The sequence below is a fragment of the Halichoeres trimaculatus genome, unplaced genomic scaffold (assembly GCF_033239565.1).
Source record: "Halichoeres trimaculatus isolate MK-OKI-2021-1 unplaced genomic scaffold, fHalTri1.1 fHalTri1_scaffold_24, whole genome shotgun sequence".
Lineage (NCBI taxonomy): Eukaryota > Metazoa > Chordata > Actinopteri > Labriformes > Labridae > Halichoeres > Halichoeres trimaculatus.
In genome coordinates this window covers 7457720-7481353 of record NW_027437202.1, presented here as the reverse complement: position 1 = coordinate 7481353, position 23634 = coordinate 7457720, and the positions used below count along the sequence as shown (strand labels likewise).

The 23634-nt window shown below is 42.2% G+C and overlaps 1 protein-coding gene and 3 long non-coding RNA genes across 4 annotated transcripts; 2 read left to right on the top strand and 2 right to left on the bottom strand.

Moving 5' to 3' along the window:
* Positions 1-910: 910 nt before the first annotated feature.
* Positions 911-9080, bottom strand: cfap221 (cilia and flagella associated protein 221). Its single transcript, XM_074665021.1, has 23 exons — positions 8977-9080; positions 7992-8136; positions 7806-7906; positions 7637-7723; positions 7427-7522; positions 7228-7328; positions 7032-7135; positions 6634-6793; positions 6432-6535; positions 6263-6341; positions 5809-5962; positions 5642-5753; positions 5461-5558; positions 5290-5370; positions 5087-5194; positions 4833-4994; positions 4665-4747; positions 4515-4578; positions 4339-4430; positions 4077-4161; positions 2266-2312; positions 1849-1907; positions 911-1755 (listed from the first exon to the last, which is right to left on the bottom strand). The coding sequence occupies exons 2-22, from the start codon at positions 8110-8112 to the stop codon at positions 1853-1855; spliced, it is 2094 nt and encodes a 697-aa protein (XP_074521122.1). The 5' UTR covers positions 8113-8136; positions 8977-9080; the 3' UTR covers positions 911-1755; positions 1849-1852.
* Positions 9081-12649: 3569 nt separating this feature from the next.
* Positions 12650-15184, top strand: LOC141786076 (uncharacterized). The gene is made up of 4 exons (XR_012597620.1): positions 12650-12764; positions 13739-13883; positions 13967-14067; positions 14150-15184. It is a non-coding gene; the product is annotated as an uncharacterized LOC141786076 (long non-coding RNA).
* A 237-nt stretch (positions 15185-15421) lies between these two features.
* Positions 15422-16922, top strand: LOC141786103 (uncharacterized). The gene is made up of 6 exons (XR_012597627.1): positions 15422-15490; positions 15559-15613; positions 15700-15733; positions 15826-15857; positions 15945-16034; positions 16127-16922. It is a non-coding gene; the product is annotated as an uncharacterized LOC141786103 (long non-coding RNA).
* Positions 16923-17802: 880 nt separating this feature from the next.
* LOC141786167 (uncharacterized) lies at positions 17803-22838 on the bottom strand. The gene is made up of 8 exons (XR_012597638.1): positions 22824-22838; positions 22398-22740; positions 20669-20793; positions 18964-19073; positions 18824-18882; positions 18668-18727; positions 18500-18558; positions 17803-18409 (listed from the first exon to the last, which is right to left on the bottom strand). It is a non-coding gene; the product is annotated as an uncharacterized LOC141786167 (long non-coding RNA).
* Between the last annotated feature and the right edge of the window lie 796 nt (positions 22839-23634).

Below are 23634 nucleotides of genomic sequence, written 5' to 3'. Positions count from 1 at the left end.
GAGCCAACAACGCCAGCAGCTCCTGAAACAGAGCGAGGGGTTACTGAAGGGTTCATACTGAGTCAATGAGAAAAGTGTGTGATAATAAAAGCTAAAATAAGTACTTAACTGGTGTCAGTCTTTTCCGGATGAGCTGAGAACCTGGGGAGACCAGAGAAATGACGTTGGGTTAGTGGGTTGTCACGTTTCAGCTCGATCAAACTGCTACATATAACAAAAGCGGACAAACTTACCTCGCTTTGCTTTTGTCGTAGCTTGGTTGAGAACCTGTGAACACAGCGTGGAGTTAGCGAGCTGACAGAGAACAAGTACATCATGAATTTACCATTAATGCCAGAGTAACGCAGACTCACCTTTTCCTTTTGGATGCGAAGCTAAAGGGTTAGCTTAGCTTAGCACGGACAGAACCTGTAGAGACAGAGAAGAGTTAGTGGGTTGATGGACAGCAAGTTGGTCAAAGTGCAAAGCAAACTCACCTTGTGTGTGTTGTGACAGCGTCAAACTGTACAGTGAAGTGCTCCCGTTAAGTGTCTCCAGTTTCACCGCTCACACAACAGAATGACCAATCAACGACGCCCCTGCTGTACCACGTGACTGCTGTATATCAATCAATGACGTCACTGCACCGCGACGCCTCTGCTACACGTGACTGCTGCAAAAAGGCCATATTTAATAAACACTCCATAATCTGTTTATGAAGTTAATAAGAAAATTCTCTCAGCTTCATTTTATACAATAAAGCTGCGATTATTTCTTTAAAGCGCGTCTTCTTCGTCTCATTTATTTAAAACATCAGCCTCTTTCAATATTTTTATTCATTGCACACAGAATTCAAAGTGAAACAAAAACACACTCAACTTAAAAAAGGAAAAACACATTCAAGCTGCCACCGTGTTTTCAGAGGCAGGGTGAAACGATCAATATTAAACTGGACATAACACACATTCACTGAACAGTTGGACTACTGGATGAATAAACAACACTGACACTGTTTCAAAAACTGTTTACTAAGAGTATCAAAATATTTTCTGGACTACAGTTACATGCAGGGCTGGAAATCACATCCTGGTCGTCAATGCGTCAAAGAGGAAAAACCAGCTGTGTGGGTTAACAGGTGGAGGTGTGGGACACAGATCGGTTTGTATTAACAAGACAGAAGTGTAGTTTTACATCATCAAACCACAGTCACTTTGGTGTGTTAGCAATCAATAAAAAATATATGTCACTATGAGTGAGAATGACAGGGTGAACTGCCTTCAGAAAACATATGATTGTATGAAAGTCACTGTACAAAAAAAACATGGCCACAGTTTTATTTCTGCACTACTTTAAGCAATACATTAACACTTTACAATGGCACAAACTGGTGTAATGATCCTTTACTTTCTGTGTCTCCTGACTCTACACATCTAGCAAAGAATCCCTTCTTTAAGTCCCCTGTGTGTACTTTGATCCTTTCTCTAAACAGACTACTTTTTCTCCCTGACTCTCAGTTTGAGGGCCTAAAGCTGACACATGAGGTCCTAAAAGTCCCTGAAATGTTTCTTTCACCTCCTGTTTGGATACATGATGTGTGTGTGTGTATGTGAGCATTTCATTTAGCATAACAAGCGTAAGGTTCGTTCCTGCATCAGCTCAGTGCGACACACTGGCCCCCCTTTGTGTTCCTGTGGAGCACTGGACCTCCTCTGATTGGGTCCTTCACGGTGCAGAAGAGGCAGCAGGTCTTCAGATGGACATTGTGCATGTGATGAACTGTGAACACAAAGGGAAAGTAAGCAAAAAGTAGCTTCAACAGGAGCTGGGGCTCGATTATCTCATGCTGCAAAGATGTGACAGTTCACCTACATCATCATACTGGAACATGACAGATCCCTGCTGCATGGTGTCTCTCCGCTTGAAGTTGTCTGTGTGTCAGAAACACATACGTTTGCAACAGGTGGATTATTTATTTTTCATTTTTACATAAGGAGGCCTGAAAGTGTGAACAACGTATGCAACGTTTTCTTTATAAAACCTATGATTCTGGAAAAAACAGAGTGACACCTCCACAGATGTTTTATAGGGGCATTTTGTGACCTGTATTTTATGATAGATGTGTGTTAAGGACAGGTGAGTGAATACTAAAGGGAAGTTGTGAAAAGTGTGTGTTATTGTCAACACAACTTCTGAACATGTGTGCATGTTTGGGAGCTCCAGGGCCTGCTATGTTACCACACTGTTCCTACAAACAAAGGATGATTTTGTGACTTCTAAGTTTCTCACATGACGTTGAAGAAGTTGTTTATCCACTCCAGCTGTCCACACCTTTCCTGCAAAGAAACAAGAGACACACCAACATTAGCTCAAAGTTTGCTCCAGATTTAGCGAATTAAAGGAATCAGAAACCATGACTGATGTACATTTGCTCATCCTTTATCCTTTAACTGCTGCTTTGTCTCCCTGTGAGCTCATAAGCGCTGTTTTTGTTTTGATCTGAGGAGTTTTAAACACCCAGCGTGAGGGTTTTCATCAAGAATCTGCTCCTAATGTGGGGAAATGTCAGACTATGTCTTTTTTTAAGAAAAAAGACAGGGAAGAAAAAAACAATAAACACAGTTCAGATGCTTTAGACCACCACTCCCTGCCAGGTTGCTCATGTTCTCTGTCCACAGCATCTTCAAATCTCACCTTAGCTGAAGTAAATATATCAAGACAGAGTCCAACTCTGACTGACACATCATTCACGCCAACATTTAGTACATTTATCCCCTCACTCATTAAAAATATAACCTCACATCTTTGTGTTCAGACCTCTGATTACATGATGCTAACTACTTGAAGCTGCAGGTAAAATATAATTCGCTCTTCATTTCAAAGTTCACAGATCTGCCACAACAAACTACACTTGAAATTCTCACTTGCAACAATGTTTTCATATTGGCATGGAGCCTTGGTAACACCTCAACGGTGACTCACGGTGTTGCCTAAGCCACACCAGGACCAGATCATCAGGCAGCGCTTACACGACGCCACACGCAAAAACGAGACGCTGCCATGACCGTAAGTACTGCTTTCATTGTTACTCCATAAACACTTTTCTCACAGTTACTCATTTCAGGTTGCTTTGATGTTATACTAAGTTTGGGATTGCACACTGCTCATGTTTACTATTAACCCGTGTGTGTGTACTGTTTCTCTCAGAAAGCATTCGAGCAAGCTGTGAAGGAGGTCGACACCCTCAACATTCCACCTGACTCCCCTGACGACTTTATGATATACGGTTTATTCAAGCAAGCCACAGTTGGTGACATCAACCAAGGTCAGTCCATCTGGGAACAATGTTACATTTCAAAAATTATATGTTCATGACACTTTCACAAGAAAATTTTGCTGGCCAGGTTGACTCTTGTCACTGGGTGGGGTTGGAAACAAATCAGCTCAAACAGGTTGTGTCATCCAGCTCTTTCTAAAACAACACACACTAAGCCTTCAGCCAGCAGTCACTTCATGCTACTTGCTAATAACTTTGTGACAGCCTTCAATAAGTTTTGCTGTGTTGCTCATTCACAGAAAGTCCAGGGCTCTTGGACATCTCAGCTAAAACGAAGTGGGAAGCATGGAATAGAAATAAAGGTTTGGAGTTTCCCTGTTGTTTTTTTCTCAAGATTACATTTTGGGTTTGCTCACCTCTCTCCACAACTACATATTTATGTCCGGGGCTTTAGTCATGCTCACTGAAATCTCTCCTTTCTTTCATTGGACACACCAACAGGTCTCTCCAAAGACGATGCAAAGGCTGCATTTGTGGAAATGGTGGAAATGCTGAAGAAAAAGTGCAACCTCTGAAGCCAGTTTCTGACAAATGGAAACATTAAATACACTAACAGAAATATGTAACACCGAATAAAGTATGCTGGTACTTGGACTGCTCTTTTTATTCTTAGATACTTCCATCTCACACGGTCTAAACAAGTGCACATTTAACAAAACAAATCAACTCTTCTACTGACTTGAAACTGTAACTTAGACTCTGGATCCCACAAAAACACACACAACATTGACAGCAGCTTTCTATCTTTTACTTGTGCTCACACTTTGTGGATTGATGGACGTGGACCAGGACAGCCTGTCACCAGAGGAGGTGGAGGGCCAAGGAGGACTGTACTGGAACACACAGACCTACAGACCACACAAAAGCGCACTTATTGACACACAAGATAAAGCTGCATCATTTACTCTGTCTTCACAGCAAAAAAAACACATAGGAGCCCACAAACACATACTCCTCCAACCAAAACTACGACTAACTCTGACATCAAAACAACAATACTCTCACAAAGTGTAGCGCTTCCTTACCTGCGTGGGAAGCACTCACAGCTGAGCTCTGATCTCTTGGACGGACCGCTTAACAAACTCAAATCCATCCTTCTCATCGCTCGGGACCAAAACTGGTGTTGGAAAACAAAACCACAACAAGCCGTGTCAAAAAACTGTCTTTTTTTAACACTTTCATCAGTTTAATCATCTCTCACCTCGCCATCCAAAAAGCTCTTCTCAGCGTGGGACGTTTTAGTTTCACTCTCTGGGGTTTGATACCTGCAAAAACAACAGTCTTCAGACTACACCTGCCTCTTCATCAGTCTAACTTTGTTATTTTATGCCAGCTGTGTCAAATCAATCACCTTGGTACAGGACACAGGTGGAAATCCAGCTCGCTCTCCAGGTATTTGAAGGTTTTGTAACTCTGCAGGCCTGGAGCTGGATTCTAAGCACAAACACTGAATCATCAATAAACACAGCTGGGATGCTCTACTGTTTTTATTTGACTCATATTTCATCTACAAACTCACAAAGATTCGGAGGGGGTTTCCTGATGGCTGTTGGAGAAAACTTTCAGGGGCGCTGAAGTCCAGATTCAACTCATCCCACGATGCTGCATCCACCTCCTCATTTCCAAGCTGCTCTTCTTCACAGGGATGCTCCACTCCACAAACATCGGGCCAAACGTTGTCCTAAAACAGGACAAAAATACAGCACAATCAAGACTGTACTCCAAGAATGAACAAACACACAAAACAGTTCAGGCTGGACTCTGTCTGCTTACAGCATCTCCACTGCGGAGCTGTCTTTGAAAAGTAGAAGGGATGTAAGAATCAAACGCCTCCCACGCCGACACAGCCTCATAACCCACAAGCTTGGAGCGCTGAGGAACCTGAAACCACAACAAAAACACCTTTTCTTTCCCAATGTGCAGGTTATCAGACACATTTTTAATCACATTCACTGCTGCAAGAAACAAATACTAACTTGAAGGTTGAACAGAGGAACAGAGGTCGTCACAGCGGCATCACTTGGAGTCACAGGAAGTGTGTCCAAGTCGCTCAGAGCCTGCACAAAACAAGGAGAGAAACACAAACATCAGGAGGAGCAAAGTGTATTTCACTTCACACACTCACATCAGCTGTGTTATCCACTCACCAGAACATCACTTTCATCACAAAAAACCTTCAAAGAAGACGGAAACACTCTGTCTGGAGACATTTCTGCATCCCACCTCCCATCATCCTCCTTCTCATCTAAAAGGAAAGAAACAACAATATCACTATAAATACCACAGTTTCATCTCACAGAATGGATAAATGATGCTTTATGAACTCACCTGCTGTAGTCAAGTCACTTCTGACAGAAGACGCAAAGAGATAAGGAAGTCTGTGCTTCATCCCACATCTAATCACAACCTGGAAGGAACCACAGAGACGCTGTGACGATGTCTGTGATTAGCTAAATGCCAAAATGTGGGAGATACACAAACTTGTCTGCTCTCACTTTTTGTGCAGCTTGTTCAAACTGTGCCAGGGCTCTTTGCAGTTTGTTTTGCTGCAAACTATCATCAACACTGGTGCTTGGAGCTCTTTGTCGGGCCTTTGCTCTCTGCCTCGCTGTGTCCTCTTGCAACAGGTTGTCGCTAACACAAACCTCCCTGAAAAAAAAAATCCTCATGTTATGTTTCCTCTTTCAAATTCAACCTGTGTGGTTCAGTTTCATGTGCTGTAATTACTCAATATGTCCACATGAGGGCACCAAAGTGCAGTGAGCATGCCACCTTCTCAAAGTTTAACATTTGTCATTAATTGCCTTTTGGGGTAAATAAAGATCAAGATATACTTTGTTAATCCCTTTTACAGTCTCAATGACGCTATGCACACACACATACCCTTGCTCAAGGGCAAACTGGCCCCAAATAAAGTTTTCAGAATACGAATCTGTGAAGTTTTCATACCCTCTGGGTTGCTTCGCTTTCAGCTCCTTCACATTTTGTTCAAACTTCTTTATCTTCTTGTTTTTCACACATAACCTTCCTGAAGTGAAGGGAAACAGAACACACACTTCATCACAGCTGGAGGGAATCAAATCATTTCAAGGCAACACATTTCAAAACACTCATTTACCTTTCCTCGTGTCTGTACAGCTGTTTTTACGCCACGCTGCTGCTGAAGACGCTTCAAACCCTGTGGGAACTGCGTCTCCATTAGCAGCTCCTCTCTCAAGCCCACTATCAGATCACAGTCAAAAACAAACACATGATTCGGAAATGACTCATTCTTACTCTACATTTGTGTTTTCTGTTTCAACATAAACACAAACAATCACCTAGAGTCAGCATGAGGACCTGAACTCCCCCTGATGGTGCAGAGGTAGGGCTTGGTGTTGAACTGCGACACAGTCAGCTGAAAGGTCACCTGACAAGTCTCGTATCGGAGAGGACGAAAAGTCACCACCATTTCCACTTCACTGTTGGCTGGAATCAAACCTGCAGGAGGAAAGAAAATAAAGACATAACCAGTATTAGTGTCCACAGGAATCATTACTTCACCTTAATACATTCAAATCCAGCAACACATGATGGAAACAAGTTTCAAAGGCTCCCACACCACTGGAGACATGTTTCACTACACACAATGAAGATCAAAAACACTTTTTTCATAACCTTTCCTCAAAAACTTCACAGAAATGTATCACAACATTTTATTTGGAAGGAGGAAACACACCTTTAAGAGGACTGATGGAGAAGGCCTCGTGAGCTTCAAGGACAAACACCTGGAACTCAAAGTCAACGGGGCAGCTGCATCTCAAAGGGATCGTCTCACAAACACTTGGGAAAAACAAAAAACCTCACATTACTTTTTCCAACCATTGGCTGCAACACACACAAGCTCACAAAACACACCGCTTAAACAAGCTCACCTTTGTCCCAGTGGGACTGCTGACAGCTCCACATGTGTGGGGATGTGCAGGTCCTCCATCACCGGGTAGGCGTGAACTGGAATCAACAGGTTCTCCTCTCCCTTTCAGTGACCAACACAAACACAGAATGTCAAGGAAACACACACAAACAGGTTGAGGAAGAAAACATGACACAATATTACAACTGATGGACACAAACCTTGCAGTCAACACGCACGCTGTCGTAGTAGTAACGCCACTCGTCGGGACAGAACCTCACCTTCAGGGTGTAGGACAGGCCTGGGATCAGACGATGCTGAAAGAAAAAACAAAACCACAACACCGCTTCAAGTCAGACTCAAACCTGCTCAGGCTCAAAGACAAGAGGAACTTCAATGGATTTTAAAGGAGGTCACAGAAAATAACAAACCTTTTTGATATAACTTGTCTCAAACTGCTTCGTCTGAGTGGGAATGATGTGAACATCCACAACTTCACACGAAATGTTTCTTATTTTCTGTGCACAGAAACAAGACAGCGTTACATCCCACCAACACTATTTCAGCAGACATTTACACACTTTCACACACCGTACTTACAAGCAGCTTTGTGCAATCCTTCCCCACTTTAAACCCACTGAAGTGAAGCTCTGCAGGCTCTGCTTGGATCAGACGGTTGCTCTTCACTTTGACAAACACTTCTACAAAGAACACACATGAAAAAAAACATCATCCATCAGCACTCTGCTCAAAGACACACTGTTTACATGCTCACACTGAATATACTTGATTCCAGTAGGTGGTTGGGGACGTTGACTCTACTCCTGCTGTCCTCCACCAGCTGGCTCAGAGGCAGCGGGGTTCCTCTTCTGGACGGCTCTGGAGGGCCACAGAGGGACACTTCCATCCTGCTTTATGTCTTCTCTGGCTCCTACAACAAAACACAAACATCATGCACCATTTAGCAAAGTAAACACTTTGCACAATCACTTTTCACAGCTGCTGTGTGACACATGTTGTTTTCATGCAGCACCATCAAAGATGTTGTTTGTGATGACACAATCATTTCATTCATTATTCTTACAATTGCAATTTTCATACACATCACAGTGACTTCATATTTCACACCTGTAACACATTTGCTTTGAATGAAAATATTTCAACAGATGAATTACACCCTCAGTGTTTCCAACATTTCACTCTTCTGCTGCATATCTATGAAACATCGCTTATGAAAAAGCACCACAAGCTGTCAGCTGACATCAAAAAATGGGATCCCTTTATGGATTTATTTTTAAAAAGTCAGAGGCTTTTAGCAGTTTTTAATTGACCCAAGTCCACAATAAAGTCTCAAGGGGCTCTGAACTTAAGGGGCGTATCATTTTACTTATGATTGTTTCCAGTCGCCACATTTATCACATTTGTTTCAAACAGTCTATGTTATCAACACTTGTATCTCATTCAATGTTTACACTCTTCCTCCATTGTGGCCACACATCCGGGTCACTCGCGACCTCAGCTGCAAACACTCAACTCGACTTAAGTGTGGCTGTGGCACTGTTGTTGTTGTCCACGTTGCGTGGAAAAACTCGCTATAAACATTCATTAATATCATTCTTCAGGTAGTGAGTCCACCGTTTAAGCATTTCCCCTCTCACAAAACTGCTCAACCTGACCAGCCTGGCACCTCACCGCGTCACTTTGTTACACCTGCATCCATTCTCACTCACATTAAGCCTCTTTTGAAACTTTAGGAAATTAAATTACTTACTTACAAAACACTCACAGTATCACCAAGCTTTTATGTCAAATATGTCCACTTTCACGCCACGCCACTTCCTCCTGTCTGCTTGTCTAGCGCCACACTCGTTGCCATAGCAACGACTCTGCTCTTACAGGCGGAGCTAATGCTAACAGCTCCTCAACAGGAACACTTACAGCTGCTTCACCAACAGTTTTTCTGGGGGACGCTGACGCTGAAAGGGGAAACGGGGAAACGCCACTTTCAGGCCACAAATTCACATTTACCTCACTTTATGGAAGAAACCTTGCACTTACAGTTCTTGTCCACAGGAGGGCACAAATTACATTATTTTACAACGCTTAAAAATACACAATGCACACTCTGACCACACGAGGGCGTAACAACTCTGCACTTTGGGGCCTCCAAGGGGGACTCCTGGAAACAAGGTCAAAGGACACCTTTATTTCAAATCAACAAAAGAGAAGGGAAACAAAAAAAAGACAACATTTAAACCACTGTTACTTTAAAATTAGGTCTGCCTTACTTTAAGCATCCATCTTTAAAACACTCTTCATTTCTTTACTCACAGGTTGGAGTTGGAGAACAAATCAGCTCATAGGTTTTATCAACAATACGTTGGCCATACTTTCGGGCCTCCATATGTCAAAATCAAAAATAATCATCTTTACTCAGAGGAGTGACACTTCACAACAAACCAGCTTTCATTTCATTAATTTCTTTCCTTTCTACGTTCAAGCATGAGCAGTGACAGCAGCACTCTAAACAATTAGCATTAGCATTTTAATTAGCATTGGCATTATAATTGGCTAAGCGGCTTCAGCAACAGCAGAAGCTGGAGCTGGAGCTGGAGCTGGAGCTTTGAGCTTTGAGCTTGAGCTTGAGCTTGAGTTTGAGTTTGAGTTTGAGTTTGAGTCTCTTCTTCTCAAAATTCCAGCTGCTCCTCATGTCTCCTGGTATAACCCCCAGGTGACACCCTCTCAAACTTCGGAGGGGACAAGGCCCCCCCCTAGCCCCGGTCGGGCCGTGGAATCGAACTCGTGGCTTCAGCCCCCAACGTTTCCGAACTCGTGGCTTCAGCCCCCAACGTTTCCAAACTCGGCGTCTCTCCCAACTCAGCCACAACCGGGACAAGGCTGGACTGGGCTCCGGGCGTATTTGTCATCTATATTTTGGCTACAAGACTTGAAAACTCAACCAAGGTCTGAGAAGGCTTTGATCTCACCACCTGTGGATCACTGGGCTGCCTCCTTAACCACTGGGCTACACAGACACACACCTGGCAGGTGCACACACACTTTTAGCTTCCTTTGGAGACAGGATGTGACAAGAAGTCAAAGGGAGCAAGATTCGAACCTATGACTTCTTCATTCACAGTCAGGGTCTTAAGCTCCTGAGCTACAAAGACACAGAAATATTCAAGCTTTTCTCACATTTGATGTTCTTCCTCTCAGACACTGAACTTTAAAAATCCTTCACTAAGATTTGAACCCAGGACCTTAGGAGTCAGAGTCGGGGACTAAAGCCGCTGCTCCACACATCATAGGCTGGGATGTGCTCTGTAATGGAGAGCAGGTGGAAGGTGGGCTGAGAGTGATCCAGGAGCTGTTTGGGGACTCAAATTGAGGAGCGAATGACCACAGTGATGGAAAAATCAGAGTGTAACATATCTAAATTTAACCCAGAACATTCTTAACCATGGTAGAGACCTTTCAGTGTCTTTAACTGTGAGAATCAAACTTTAATTCCCTCTTTGTTTTCAGCTGATTGAAACACAATGCTCAGCCCCAGTTGTGTGTACAGTCTGCTACCTGGTTTCCATTATAGACACCGGTTCACACTATGATGTGTGGAGCAGCGGCTTTAGTCCCTGACTCTGACTCCTGAGGTCCTGAGTGCAAATCTTAGTGAAGGATTTTTAAAGTTCAGTGTCTGAGAGGAAGAACATCAAATGTGAGAAAAGCTTGAAGCTTTCTGTGTCTTTGTAGCTCAGGAGCTTAAGACCCTGACTCTGAATGAACTAGTCATGGGTTTGAATCTTGCTCCCTTTGACTTCTTGTCACATCCTCTTTCCAAAGGAAGCTAAAAGTTTGTGAGCACCTGCCAGGTGGGCACACTAAACATTTTCTTCACACACCAAATTGAAGTTCATAGAAAAATATTTCAACAGATGAATTACACCCTCAGTGTTTCTAACATTTCACTCTTCTGCTGCCAGTCTATGAAACATAGCTTATGAAAGAGCGATGTGTACAGTCTCCCACCTGCTCTCCATTACAGAGCACATCCCAGCCTATGATGTGTGGAGCAGCTGCTTAAGTCCCCGACTCTGGCGCCTAAGGTCCTGTGTTCAAATCTTAGTGAAGGATTTTTAAAGTTCAGTGTCTGAGAGGAAGAACATCAAATGTGAGAAAAACTTGAAGCTTTCTGTGTCTTTGTAGCTCAGGAGCTTAAGGCTCTGACTCTGAATGAAGAAGTCATGGGTTTGAATCTTGCTCCCTTTGACTTCTTGTCACATCCTGTCTCCAAAGGAAGTTAAAAGTGTGTGAGCACCTGCCAGGTGTGTGTCTGTGTAGCCCAGTGGTTAAGGAGGCAGCCCAGTGATCCACAGGTGGTGAGATCAAAGCCTTCTCAGACCTTGGTTGAGTTTTCAAGTCTTGTAGCCAAAATATAGATGACAAATACGCCCGGAGCCCAGTCCAGCCTTGTCCCGGTTGTGGCTGAGTTGGGAGAGACGCCGAGTTTGGAAACGTTGGGGGCTGAAGCCACGAGTTCGGAAACGTTGGGGGCTGAAGCCACGAGTTCGATTCCGCGGCCCGACCGGGGCTAGGGGGGGGCCTTGTCCCCTCCGAAGTTTGAGAGGGTGTCACCTGGGGGTTATACCAGGAGACATGAGGAGCAGCTGGAATTTTGAGAAGAAGAGACTCAAACTCAAGCGCAAACTCAAACTCAAGCTCAAGCTCAAAGCTCAAAGCTCCAGCTCCATCTTCTGCTGTTGCTGTTGCTGTTGCTGAAGCCGCTTAGCCAATTATAATGCCAATGCTAATTAAAATGCTAATGCTAATTGTTTAGAGTGCTGCTGTCACTGCTCATGCTGAATGTAGAAAGGAAAGAAATTAATGAAATGAAAGCTGGTTTGTTGTGAAGTGTCACTCCTCTGAGTAAAGATGATTATTTTGATTTTGACATATGGAGGCCCGAAAGTATGGCCAACGTATTGTTGATAAAACCTATGAGCTGATTTGTTCTCCAACTCCAACCTGTGAGTAAAGAAATGAAGAGTGTTTTAAAGATGGATGCTTAAAGTAAGGCAGACCTAATTTTAAAGTAACAGTGGTTTAAATGTTGTCTTTTTTTTTTGTTTCCCATCTCTTTTGTTGATTTGAAATATAGGTGTCCTTTGACCTTGTTTCCAGGAGTCCCCCTTGGAGGCCCCAAAGTGCAGAGTTGTTACGCCCTCGTGTGGTCAGAGTGTGCATTGTGTATTTTTAAGAGTTGTAAAATAATGTAATTTGTGCCCTCCTGTGGACAAGAACTGTAAGTGCAAGGTTTCTTCCATAAAGTGAGGTAAATGTGAATTTGTGGCCTGAAAGTGGTTTATTTTTTCCAACACAGGCGTTTCACCGTTTGGTCCTGTTGACGAGCTGTTAGCATTAGCTCCGCCTGTAAGAGCAGAGTCGTTGCTATGGCAACGAGTGTGGCGCCCGACAACAAGACAGGAGGAAGTGGCGTGGAGACATGCGTGAAAGTCGAGAGATTTGACGTAAAAGCTTCGCGATACCCTGAGTGTTTTGTAAGTAAGTAATTTAATTTCCTAAAGTTTAAAAAGAGGCTTACTGTGAGTGAGAATGGATGCAGGTGGAACAAAGTGACGCGGTGAGGTGCCAGGCTGGTCAGGTTGAGCAGTTTGTGAGAGGGGAAATGCTTAAACGGTGGACTCACTACCTGAAGAATGATATTAATGAATGTTTATAGCGAGTTTTTCCACGCAACGTGGACAAAAACAACAACAACAGTGCCACAGCCACTCTTAAGTCGAGTTGAGTGGTTGCAGCTGAGGTCGCGAGTGACCCGGATGTGTGGCCACAATGGAGGTAGAGTGTAAACACTGAATGAAAATACAAGTGCGCGCTGATCATGTGTTGATAACATAGACTGTACAAAAGAAATGTGATAAAGTAATAAATGTGATAAATGTGATAAATGTGTCGTCCGGAAACAATCGTAAGTAAAATGAAACGCCCCTTAAGTTCAGAGCTCCTTAAGACTTTACTGTGGACATGGGAGTGTATTAAAAACTGCTAAAAGCCTCTCTGATATTTTAAAAATAAATCCATAAAGGGATCCCATTTTCTTATGTCAGCTGACAGCTTGCAGTGCTCTTTCATAAGCGATGTTTCATAGATATGCAGCAGAAGAGTGAAATGTTAGAAACACTGAGGGTGTCATTCATCTGTTGAAATATTTCTCTATGAATTTCAATTTGGTGTGTGAGAAAATGTTTAGCGCACACATAATGTAGTAATCCTCCTCTATAGACACATGTGTTACAGGTGGGGAATATGGCGTCACTGTGATGTGTATGAAAATTGCAATTGTAAAAATAATGAATGACATGATTGTGTCGCTGCACGTCACAAACAACATCTTTGATGATGCTGCTTCTCCAGCGCTGCATGAAAACAACATGTGTCACACAGCAGCTGTGAAAAGTGATTGTGCAAAGTGCTTACTTTGCTAAATGGTGCATGATGTTTGTGTTTTGTTGTAGGAGCCAGAGAAGACGTAAAGCAGGATGGAAGTGTCCCTCTGTGGCCCTCCAGAGCCGTCCAGAAGAGGAACCCCGCTGCCTCTGAGCCAGCTGGTGGAGGACAGCAGGAGTAGAGTCAACGTCCCCAAGCATCTACTGGAATCAAGTATATTCAGTATGAGCATGTAAACACTGTCTGTGAGCAGAGTGCTGATGGATGATGTTTTTTTTCATGTGTGTTCTTTGTAGAAGTGTTTGTCAAAGTGAAGAGCAACCGTCTGATCCAAGCAGCGCCTGCAGAGCTTCACTTCAGTGGATTTAAAGTGGGGAAGGATTGCACAAAGCTGCTTGTAAGTAGGGTCTGTCAAAGTGTGTAAATGTCTGATTGAACAGTGTTGGTGGGATGTAACGCTGTCTTGTTTCTGTGCTCAGAAAATAAGAAACATTTCGTGTGAAGTTCTGAATGTTGAGATCATTCCCACTCAGACGAAGCACTTTGAGACAAGTTATAGCAAAAAGGTTTGTTATTTTCTGTGACCTACTTTAAAATGCAGGAACACAAAGGGAGGCCAGTATGTCGCACTGAGCTGATGCAGGAAAGAACCCTACGCTTGTTATGCTAAATGAAATGCTCATATGATACACACATATTCACACACACACACACACACACACACACACACACACACACATCATGTATTCAAACAGGAGCGGAAAGAAACATTTCAGGGACTTTTAGGACCTCGTGTGCTCAAACTGAGAGTCAGGGAGAAAAAGTAGTCTGTTTAGAGAAAGGGTCAAAGTACACACAGGGGATTTAAAGAAGGGATGCTTTGCTAGATGTGTAGAATCAGGTAACACAGAAAATAAAGGATCATTACACCAGTTTGTGCCATTGTAAACTCTGAATGTATCTCTTAAAGTGGTGCAGAAATAAAACTGTGGCCATGTTTTTTTGTACAGTGACTTTCATACAATCATATGTTTTCTGAAGCCAGTTCACCCTGTCATTCTCACTCATAGTGACATATATATTTTTATTGATTGCTAACACACCAAAGTGACTGTGATTTGATGATGTAAAACTACACTTCTGTCTTGTTAATACAAACCGATCTGTGTCCCACACCTCCACCTGTTAACCCACACAGCTGGTTTTTCCTCTTTAACGCATTGACGACCAGGATGTGATTTCCAGCCCTGCATGTAACTGTAGTCCAGAAAATATTTCGTTACTCTTAGTAAACAGTTTTTGAAACAGTGTCAGTGTTGTTCATTCATCCAGTAGTCCAACTGTTCAGTGAATGTGTGTTATGTCCAGTTTAATATTGTCAGTTTCACCCTGCATCTGAAAACACGGTGGCAGCTTGAATGTGTTTTTCCTTTTAAAGGTGGGTGTGTTTTTGTTTCACTTTGAATTCTGTGTGCAATTAATAAAAATAATGAAAGAGGCTGTTGTTTGAAATAAATGAGACGAAGAAGACGAGCTTTAAATTAATAATAATTAGACGCAGCTTTATTGTATGAAATAAAACTGAGAGAATTTTCTAATTAATTTCATAAACAGATTATGGAGTGTTGCTGCTTTTTGCAGCAGTCACGTGGTGTAGCAGTGGCGTCGCGGTGCAGTGACGTCATTGATTGCTATGCAGCAGTCACGTGGTACAGCAGGGGCGTTGTTGATTGGTCATTCGGTTGTGTGAGCGGTGAAACTGGAGACACTTAACTGGAGCACTTCAGGGTACAGTTTGACGCTGTCACAACACACACAAGGTGAGTTTGCTTTGCACTTTGACCAACTTGCTGTCCATCAACCCTCTAACTCTTCTCTTTCTCTACAGGTTCTGTCCGTGCTAAGCTAAGCTAACCCTTTAGCTGCGCATCCAAAAGGAAAAGGTGAGTTTGCGTTACTCTGGCATTAATGGTAAATTCATGATGTACTTGTTCTCTGTCAGCTCGCTAACTCCTCACTGTGTTCACAGGTTCTCAACCAAGCTACGACTAAAGCAAAGCGAGGTAAGTTTGTCCGCTTTGGTTATATGTAGTATTTTAATTAAAATGAAACGTGACAACCCACTAACCCAACGTCATTTCTCTGGTCTCCCCAGGTTTCTAACTCATCCGGAAAAGACTGACACCAGTTAAGTATTTATTTTAGCCTTTTTAACTTCACACTTTTCTCGTTGACTCAGTATAAACCCTTCAGTAACCCCTCGCTCTGTTTCAGGAGCTGCTGGTGTTGTTGGCTGGTTCCCTCAAAGAAAACACTGGTGGCTTTGAATTGTCGTAGGGCCTAGCTACGACAAAAGCAATCGAGGTAAGTTTGTCCGCTTTGGTTATATGTAGTATTTTAATTAAAATAAAACGTGACAACCCACTAACCCAACGTCCTTTCTCTGGTCTCCCCAGGTTTTTAACTCATCCGGAAAAGACTGACACCAGTTAAGTACTTATTTTAGCTTTTATTATCACACACTTTTGTCATTTATTCAGTATGAACCCTTCAGTAACCCCTCGCTCTGTTTCAGGAGCTGCTGGCGTTGTTGGCTCGGTTCCCTCAAAGAAAACACTGGTGGCTTTGAATTCAGGGCGGCCTGAATGAAGAGAGACCCCACTGTTGGCTCGGTTTGTGAGAGGATTAAAAACCCTGATTTTGCTGCGTAAAGACGTTTTCCAGCTCGCAGGTTTCCTCTCGTTGTACAGAAAAGTGGGTGTCTTCTCTTGTTGCCTCGTAGCCCCAGTGCTTTTCGATTTTTTTGTCCCCGGTTCCGGTTGCTTTTCGAAGACGCTCCGCAAAGTGGGAAAAGTGTTGTCGTTGTCTCGGTTGTCCAGTCCTCACGAAACAACACTTGATGCGGGTTTTGTCCCTCCCGCATTGAGCACAGAGAGTTAACCCACTGTTGGTCCGGTTGTCCGCTAGCTCTTCGAAAAGCTCCGGGATCTGATCGAGTGGGCAAGTGTTGCTGTCGTCTCCGTTGTCCGAAGCAGAAAGCAACACAGTGACTTGGTCTGTGGTCACTAAAGCCCACTGTTGTCTAGTAGCCTCGGCCGGCTCGCTCTTGCTGGGGAACACCTTCCCCCCTTTTGGTGAACTTCAGCAAGACGGGTTTTTTCCCGGCCGCTTTTCGAAGAAGCTCTAAGAGGTGAAACAGGTTTTTCACTTTGAAAACTGACTTTGATTGAACTTATGTGAACTGAGTCCATGCAAATGTATGGAGTTAGTTGATGCCAGTTTCAAAGGTCAACTTTGAAATTGTCATCAACTAACTTCATACATTTACATGGACTCAGTTCACTTAAGTTTAATTAAAGTCAGTCTTTCACTCCAACAGGTCAAAGCACTTTACCCTTCATCATCTTCATTCATCAAATAAAGACTGATTATTTTCCCTTATCAATGAATTTCCATGAGCCTGAAACTTCAGGACTTAGTCTCAAAAAAAAAAAAAAAAAATTTGACTTAGAAAATTTCCATAATTTTTTGGGTAAGTCCCACACTCAGCTCAACCAAATTTTGGGGAAAATTGGGTAAGTCCCACACCCCATTTTTGTTAAAATGCTAGACTACCCTTATTTCTTTGTTATTCTTACTTGCTTTATCCATATATATTTATAAAGATTAAGCCTTATAAATAGGCTAAATGTTATAATAGACCAATTTTATAAAATAAGAGCTGATTATTTACTCTAAAATAGGGGATGGCTTAAACCTTACTAATTTGGGGGCATTATGATAGTAAGTAGATAAAAGTTGTGGCATAATTTAAGTGTATTATGACCGTAGTTAGAGAAAAGTTTAGCCAAAGTGTTTGTTTCTGCACATGACTTTCACTACAAGTGAAGTACAAAAAATAAAGTACAAAATCATAACAGACAAGTTATTCACACAAAAGTTTTTTATTCTCTTAACAGTTTACCAGACAGGAAAAAGACCACTGTAAACAACATTAAGACAACATGTCAAAGACAGGGTCCAGCCACTGTGCAGCTTTTCCCTCAGAGCAGCGCAGCAGAGGAGGAAGATGGACTGTAACTGCAAAGTGACAGAGCCACAGAGCAGCCCAGCTCCACCAAACACCGCTAGCTACACCACAAACAGAGCTCTGAGGTTCCACACGCACAATGACTGAGCAAAGTCAGCCACGGACCAACTTTGCACTTACAGCAGCATACCTGCGCCACACTTCGCTCCACTAGCCGTTAGAGTAACACTGAGCAGCAGTCAAACCAGGTCTGTGTGGACGGAAGCGAGGTGGACTGTAACTACTGAAATACATTTGATGCACCACAGTAGCCCAGCTCCACCAAACTTCGCCCACACAGCCCCAGCTCTTCCACTGCTCGGTTACTCAGCGACTTGCTAAGCTAACGCGTCGCAGGCAGAGACTGCCGGTTCCGGCCTGCCAATGACTACCAAAGAGACAAAAGCCACATAGCAACTTTCCCCTCAGAGCAGCGTGTCTGTGCTGCGCTTCACTCTACCGGCCGTTGAAGTAACACTGAGCAGGAGTCAAACCAGGTCTGTGTGGAGAGGAGTAAGGTGGACTGGAACTACAGAGTAGCCCAGCTCCACCAAACTCTCCCACACAGCCCCGGCTCTTCCACTGCTCGGTTCCTCACGGCCTGTAGAGCTAACACATCACAAACAGAGACTGCTCTGAGGCTCCGGTCACACGTTAGCCAGCCGAGAGCCTGCGGAAAGAGCAAAGAGTGGAATTAGTGGGCTGGATAAAGAACCGGGATAATGTACCGAAAATAAAGTCGAGTGGAAAGAAACCTTACCTGAAAAGATGGCCGCTTTGTTTCTTCCTCTTCTGCCAACAGGTGCTCTGCCGAGGCCTCTGGTAGCCAGCCGAGAGCATGCGAAAAGAGCAGAGAGTGGAATTAGTGGGCTGGATAATGAACCGGGATAATGAACCTTAAATAAAGTCGACAGGGAAAAAACCTTACCTTGAAAAGATGGCCGCTTTGTTTGTTCCTCTTCTTCCAACAGGTGCTCTGCCGAGGACTCTGGTAGCCAGCCAAGAGCATGCGGAAACAACAAAAAGTGGAATTAGTGGGCTGAATAATGTACCTTAAATAAAGTCGAGTGGAGAGAAACCTTACCTGAAAAGATGGCCGCTTTGTTTGATCCTCTTCTTCCGACAGGTGCTCTGCCGAGGCCTCTGGTAGACATGAAACAGACAATACAATTCACATGAGTTCAGCTAGAAAGGTTCACATGAGTTAATGTTTTCTCCACTTACCTTAGACATCGAGCTCGGGTCTCATCACCCTTCGTGTATCAACCGTTGTGTCTTCTGAATCGCCTTTTTATACCGTACCTGTTTCCCGCGTATCTTGCCTTGATTGGCAACTTCCGGTTCCAACGTCACATCCGCCGAGGACGTCACCGTCAGGGAACAAAAACTAATAATTATGTTGAAATACTGACACAGCATTTCAACATATTGTTTTTTCATTTCAATTTCATTTCACTTAATTACTCTTTCTACGCGTGTGAATAATTAATTATACACAAAAACATCCTCCATCCTCACAGGAGGCAGCAGCGCCACTCAGGGATTAATCAGCCAATCAAAAGCTGAGAGAAAAAGATGAACATAAAATTATGACAGATACATAAATAAATAAAACTACAGAATGAATACTACCCTTTTAATAACCATTACATATACCAGATTGTGCATTAAAATAAATAAATAGTTATATATATATTTACCTGTGGCGCTTAAACTGCACTTACATCTTACTGCTAATTTACGTTTTGTGCTTAAAGTCTCTGCTTAGAAATGCCCAGAGTTGAAAAGAAGCATCAAAAAATATATGTGTGTGTGTGTGTGTGTGTGTGTGTGTGTATTTATATATATATATATATATATATATATATATATATATATATAGAGAGAGAGAGAGAGAGAGAGAGAGAGAGAGAGAGAGAGAGAGAGAGAGAGGAAGAACATCAAGTGTGAGAAAAACTTGAAGCTTTCTGTGTATTTGTAGCTCAGGAGCTTAAGACCCTGACTCTGAATGAACTAGTCATGGGTTTGAATCTTGCTCCCTTTGACTTCTTGTCATATCCTCTCTCCAAAGGAAGCTAAAAGTTTGTGAGCACCTGCCAGGTGGGCACACTAAACATTTCCTCACACATCAAATTGAAGTTCATAGAAAAATATTTCAACAGATGAATTACACCCTCAGTGTTTCTAACAAGCTGGTTTGTTGTGAAGTCTCACTCCTCTAAGTAAGATGATTATTTTTGATTTTGACATATGGAGGCCCGAAAGTATGGCCAAGGTATGCAACGTATTGTTGATAAAACCTATGAACTGATTTGTTCTCCAACTCCAACCTGTTAGTAAAGAAATGAAGACTGTTTTAAAGATGGATGCTTAAAGTAAGGCAGACCTAATTTTAAAGTAACAGTGGTTTATTTTTTTTGTTTCCCATCTCTTTTGTTGATTTGAAATATAGGTGTCCTTTGACCTTGTTTACAGGCTTGGAGCCTGCTGGTTTGTTCTGAAGTCTCACTCCTCTTTGAAAAAATGAACAAATACCAAAACTTGAAATTTAATCCAGGAGCAAATGTGGAGTTTTAAGATAAGATAAAGCACAGTCTATCAAAAAAAATGAATAAAGAAATCATGTCCACATTAAAAAAATAATAAATAAAAACAAATTAGAAAAAAACTATGACTTTTTTTTCATATTCTGAAAAAAAAATGGAGTGACACCTCCACAGATGTTTTGTAGGTGTATTTTGTGACCTGTATTTTATGATGGATGTGTGTTAAGGTCAGGTTATCAGATACTAAAGGGAAGTTGTGAAGTGATTGTTATCGTGTATTTATACAGAAGTTGAACATGCACTGACAGGAAACAGTGAGGCTGTAACTCACAGACACACAATCCTGAGGTAACAGGTAGGTAACACATTATCGCAGCCATCACCTTGGTCGGATCTGGAGCAGGGTTTTGTATTTGTCTCGGCTCCTTTTCACATTCTCTGCCTGCAGAACATCGTTCAGTAACTTCTTGGTTTCGTCTCTGGCCTCTGTCAACTCTGAACTTAATGTCTGACAGAACGAAAAGGAGAAGAAGATCAGTCAGAGGATGTAGAAATAAGAAAAAACAGCATGAGAAATAGGACAACAGTGCAGTAAAAGACACAAGAAAAAGAAGCTGATTAAGTGGACATATTTATACAATGCAGCTTCTACAGCCTCCGGTTCTGTAATTCAAATATTTTTGCATTTTAGGATAAGGAAAATGCTGAGTATTTACGCCCTCGTGTGGTCAAAGTGTGAATTTTGCATTTTAAAATTGGGAAAATAGTGAGTATTTATGCCCTCCTGTGGACAAAAACTATACTGCAATCTTTCTTCCAAAAGCTGATCTATCTTAATTTTGTGGACTGAAACTGCTTTTTGTGTTTCTCTCTCCTTCTTTTCAGATGTCTTAAAATTTTCTTTAATTTCTTTTTGCTTTAATTTATTCAGTAAAACATAAAGAAGGCTGCTTGGTGCTGCCAGTCTATCACACTGTTGCTTCTGTCTGACATCTTGTACTCAACTTACTGTAAAAAAAGACTTTAAAAATATAACTAGTTATTAAACAAAAGCTGTGTCAACTACTGAACACTCCTCTGATGATAACACAACTCTGTGTAATCCAGTTCCTCAGAGAGTTGATCTTCTGCAAACCAACAACTCCTCTGAAGCTTCAGTTTGTCTGATCAAACAGAGAGGGTTCAGTGAAGCTGGAGTCCATTTGAACGATATTTAACATGCTACACAGGAGACAGACCCCCTCATGTTGTCATATTTACAATAAATCCCATTTCCATGCCTTAACAGAGAAATATCAACACCTCTGTCATATCAACATGTATGTATTTACATATATGTTTACACTCTATATAAGTTTCATCCTTGATAACAAGGTTTGTCATCTTTCTGCTTAATTCTAGCATTGCAAAATAATTAAATGTGGTTGTGTTAATATCTCTGTGGGTTTAAGGTTTACCAGTGCAGTAAAAAGGTTAATTAACGGAATAATTTATTAACTTACAATTTATATAGCATTCTTTTAACATATTTTTTTCTAAGTTGCCTGCGTGTTGATAAATTTAAAAATTTCTCGAAAGTATCTCTGTGTTTTTTTAATTTAATCTTTACATATAGAGATTTCCACATGAAATATTAATTATCATCATTACTTTGGGGGGTTTTCTGCCCTCCTGTGGACAAAAACTATCCTGCAAACATGACATGATTGCTATATAATTTTTGAACACCAGATGGCGGCAAACATCCGGTAATAATTACCACAAACAAAATCTTAGTCAAAAATATTTTATTTATCCCAAGTTAGATAAATTCGTGTTACTTATCAGTTTCTCATCACACAGTACAGCAGTAGGAAATTAAAATAGGGAGAAAATCGAATGGGATAATAAAATACACTGTATAATTAACATTTAAATTAACTGAGAACCATTTTCTCAAGTTATATCTTAATCAAATATGCAAATTAAATGAACAATTTTGACATTTAGCAACTGGTATGACACGTCACAGTGACGTAGGGTGTAAACACGGAAGTTGTAACAACGACACAACAAATGTTGTAAAATCAGGGCGCACGTGTCCATTAAACATGTTTACAGGTAACTTCGCACCTTTTTATTGTCACGAAGGACGAGGAGACTTCAGGGATGTTTACGAACCAGCGGAGGACTCCTTCCTTTCGATCGACGCCCTGAGAGAGACGCAGAGAGGCTAACGTGTACCTGAACGCATCACGAGTATCCACGGACTCCAGCTGAGTGTGTTTACTTTGCTGTCTGCAGTCCGTGCGTCTGTTTGGAGGTGGACCGTGGATCTGGAGTGCCCTCTACAGCTCTCGACCTTCGGTGAGTCAGCGTCACTTTTCGTTGCACTGCATTGTACATAACGGCTCCACAGGAGGGCGTTAAAGCGCTGATGGCATGCTGTCTTTATATTTACTGTCTTATGAATTGCCTTTGGGGATAAATTAGATTAGGTTAAATTAAAATTAAATTGGATGAAATAAGTTACTTTAAGACAACAAATATTTTATTTACCTTTCCTCGTGTCTGTTGAGCTTGATTCGGTGCCTCATCTTATACCCTTATGTGCCAATTTCTGGTTGTTTTTTTTCTTTACAACAAAACTGCTGTTAGAGAATAATGTTGCCTCGCTGTTTTTTGTGTTTGTGCGATCTGCAAATCTCTTTGCAGGAAGAGCTGGTGTTGTTTGCTTACTTGTCATTGTGATGGAGATTAGACGCAAATATCTTTGGCACATAAATGACATCAACAGGGAATGTGTGTTAGTAGGTTGTACTTGGTGTGTCTGGAGTTGTTGATATGAGTCTGCCCTTCTTTAGGAATAATCTGAGTTTCTCAGATTTTGTATATTCACATTTCTCTCAGTTTGGTGGATAACTTGTTGTAAATTATGTGAGTGTATCGGTAAAATGTGAATCATTTTTAAACTTAAGCTTGTTTGTTAACACTTCATCCTGCTGCTCAGGTGAGCTGATGACATGCAGGTTATGTGAGGAGTGGTAAAGTACTGTCACAATTCCAGTTACATTATATGAGCCTTTAGGAGAGTCATGCTCTCAGACACTAACCAGGTGAGGTTGATTAAGTCCGGGAGGGGGGGGCTCATGCTATGCCAGCTGATCTTAATTAAGTTATAAACATCAGGGTTGGGAGGGGCTCAGGACTCAGGGTTGGGGGGGCGGGAGGGGCAGCACATTGGTCATACTTAATGTCTCCACACGAGGGCGTCTCGGTGCTGGAGCCATGCTGGTGTCATGCCAGGTGATCTTAATTAAGTTCACAACCTCAGGGTTGGGAGAGGCTCAGGACTCAGGGTGGGAGGGGG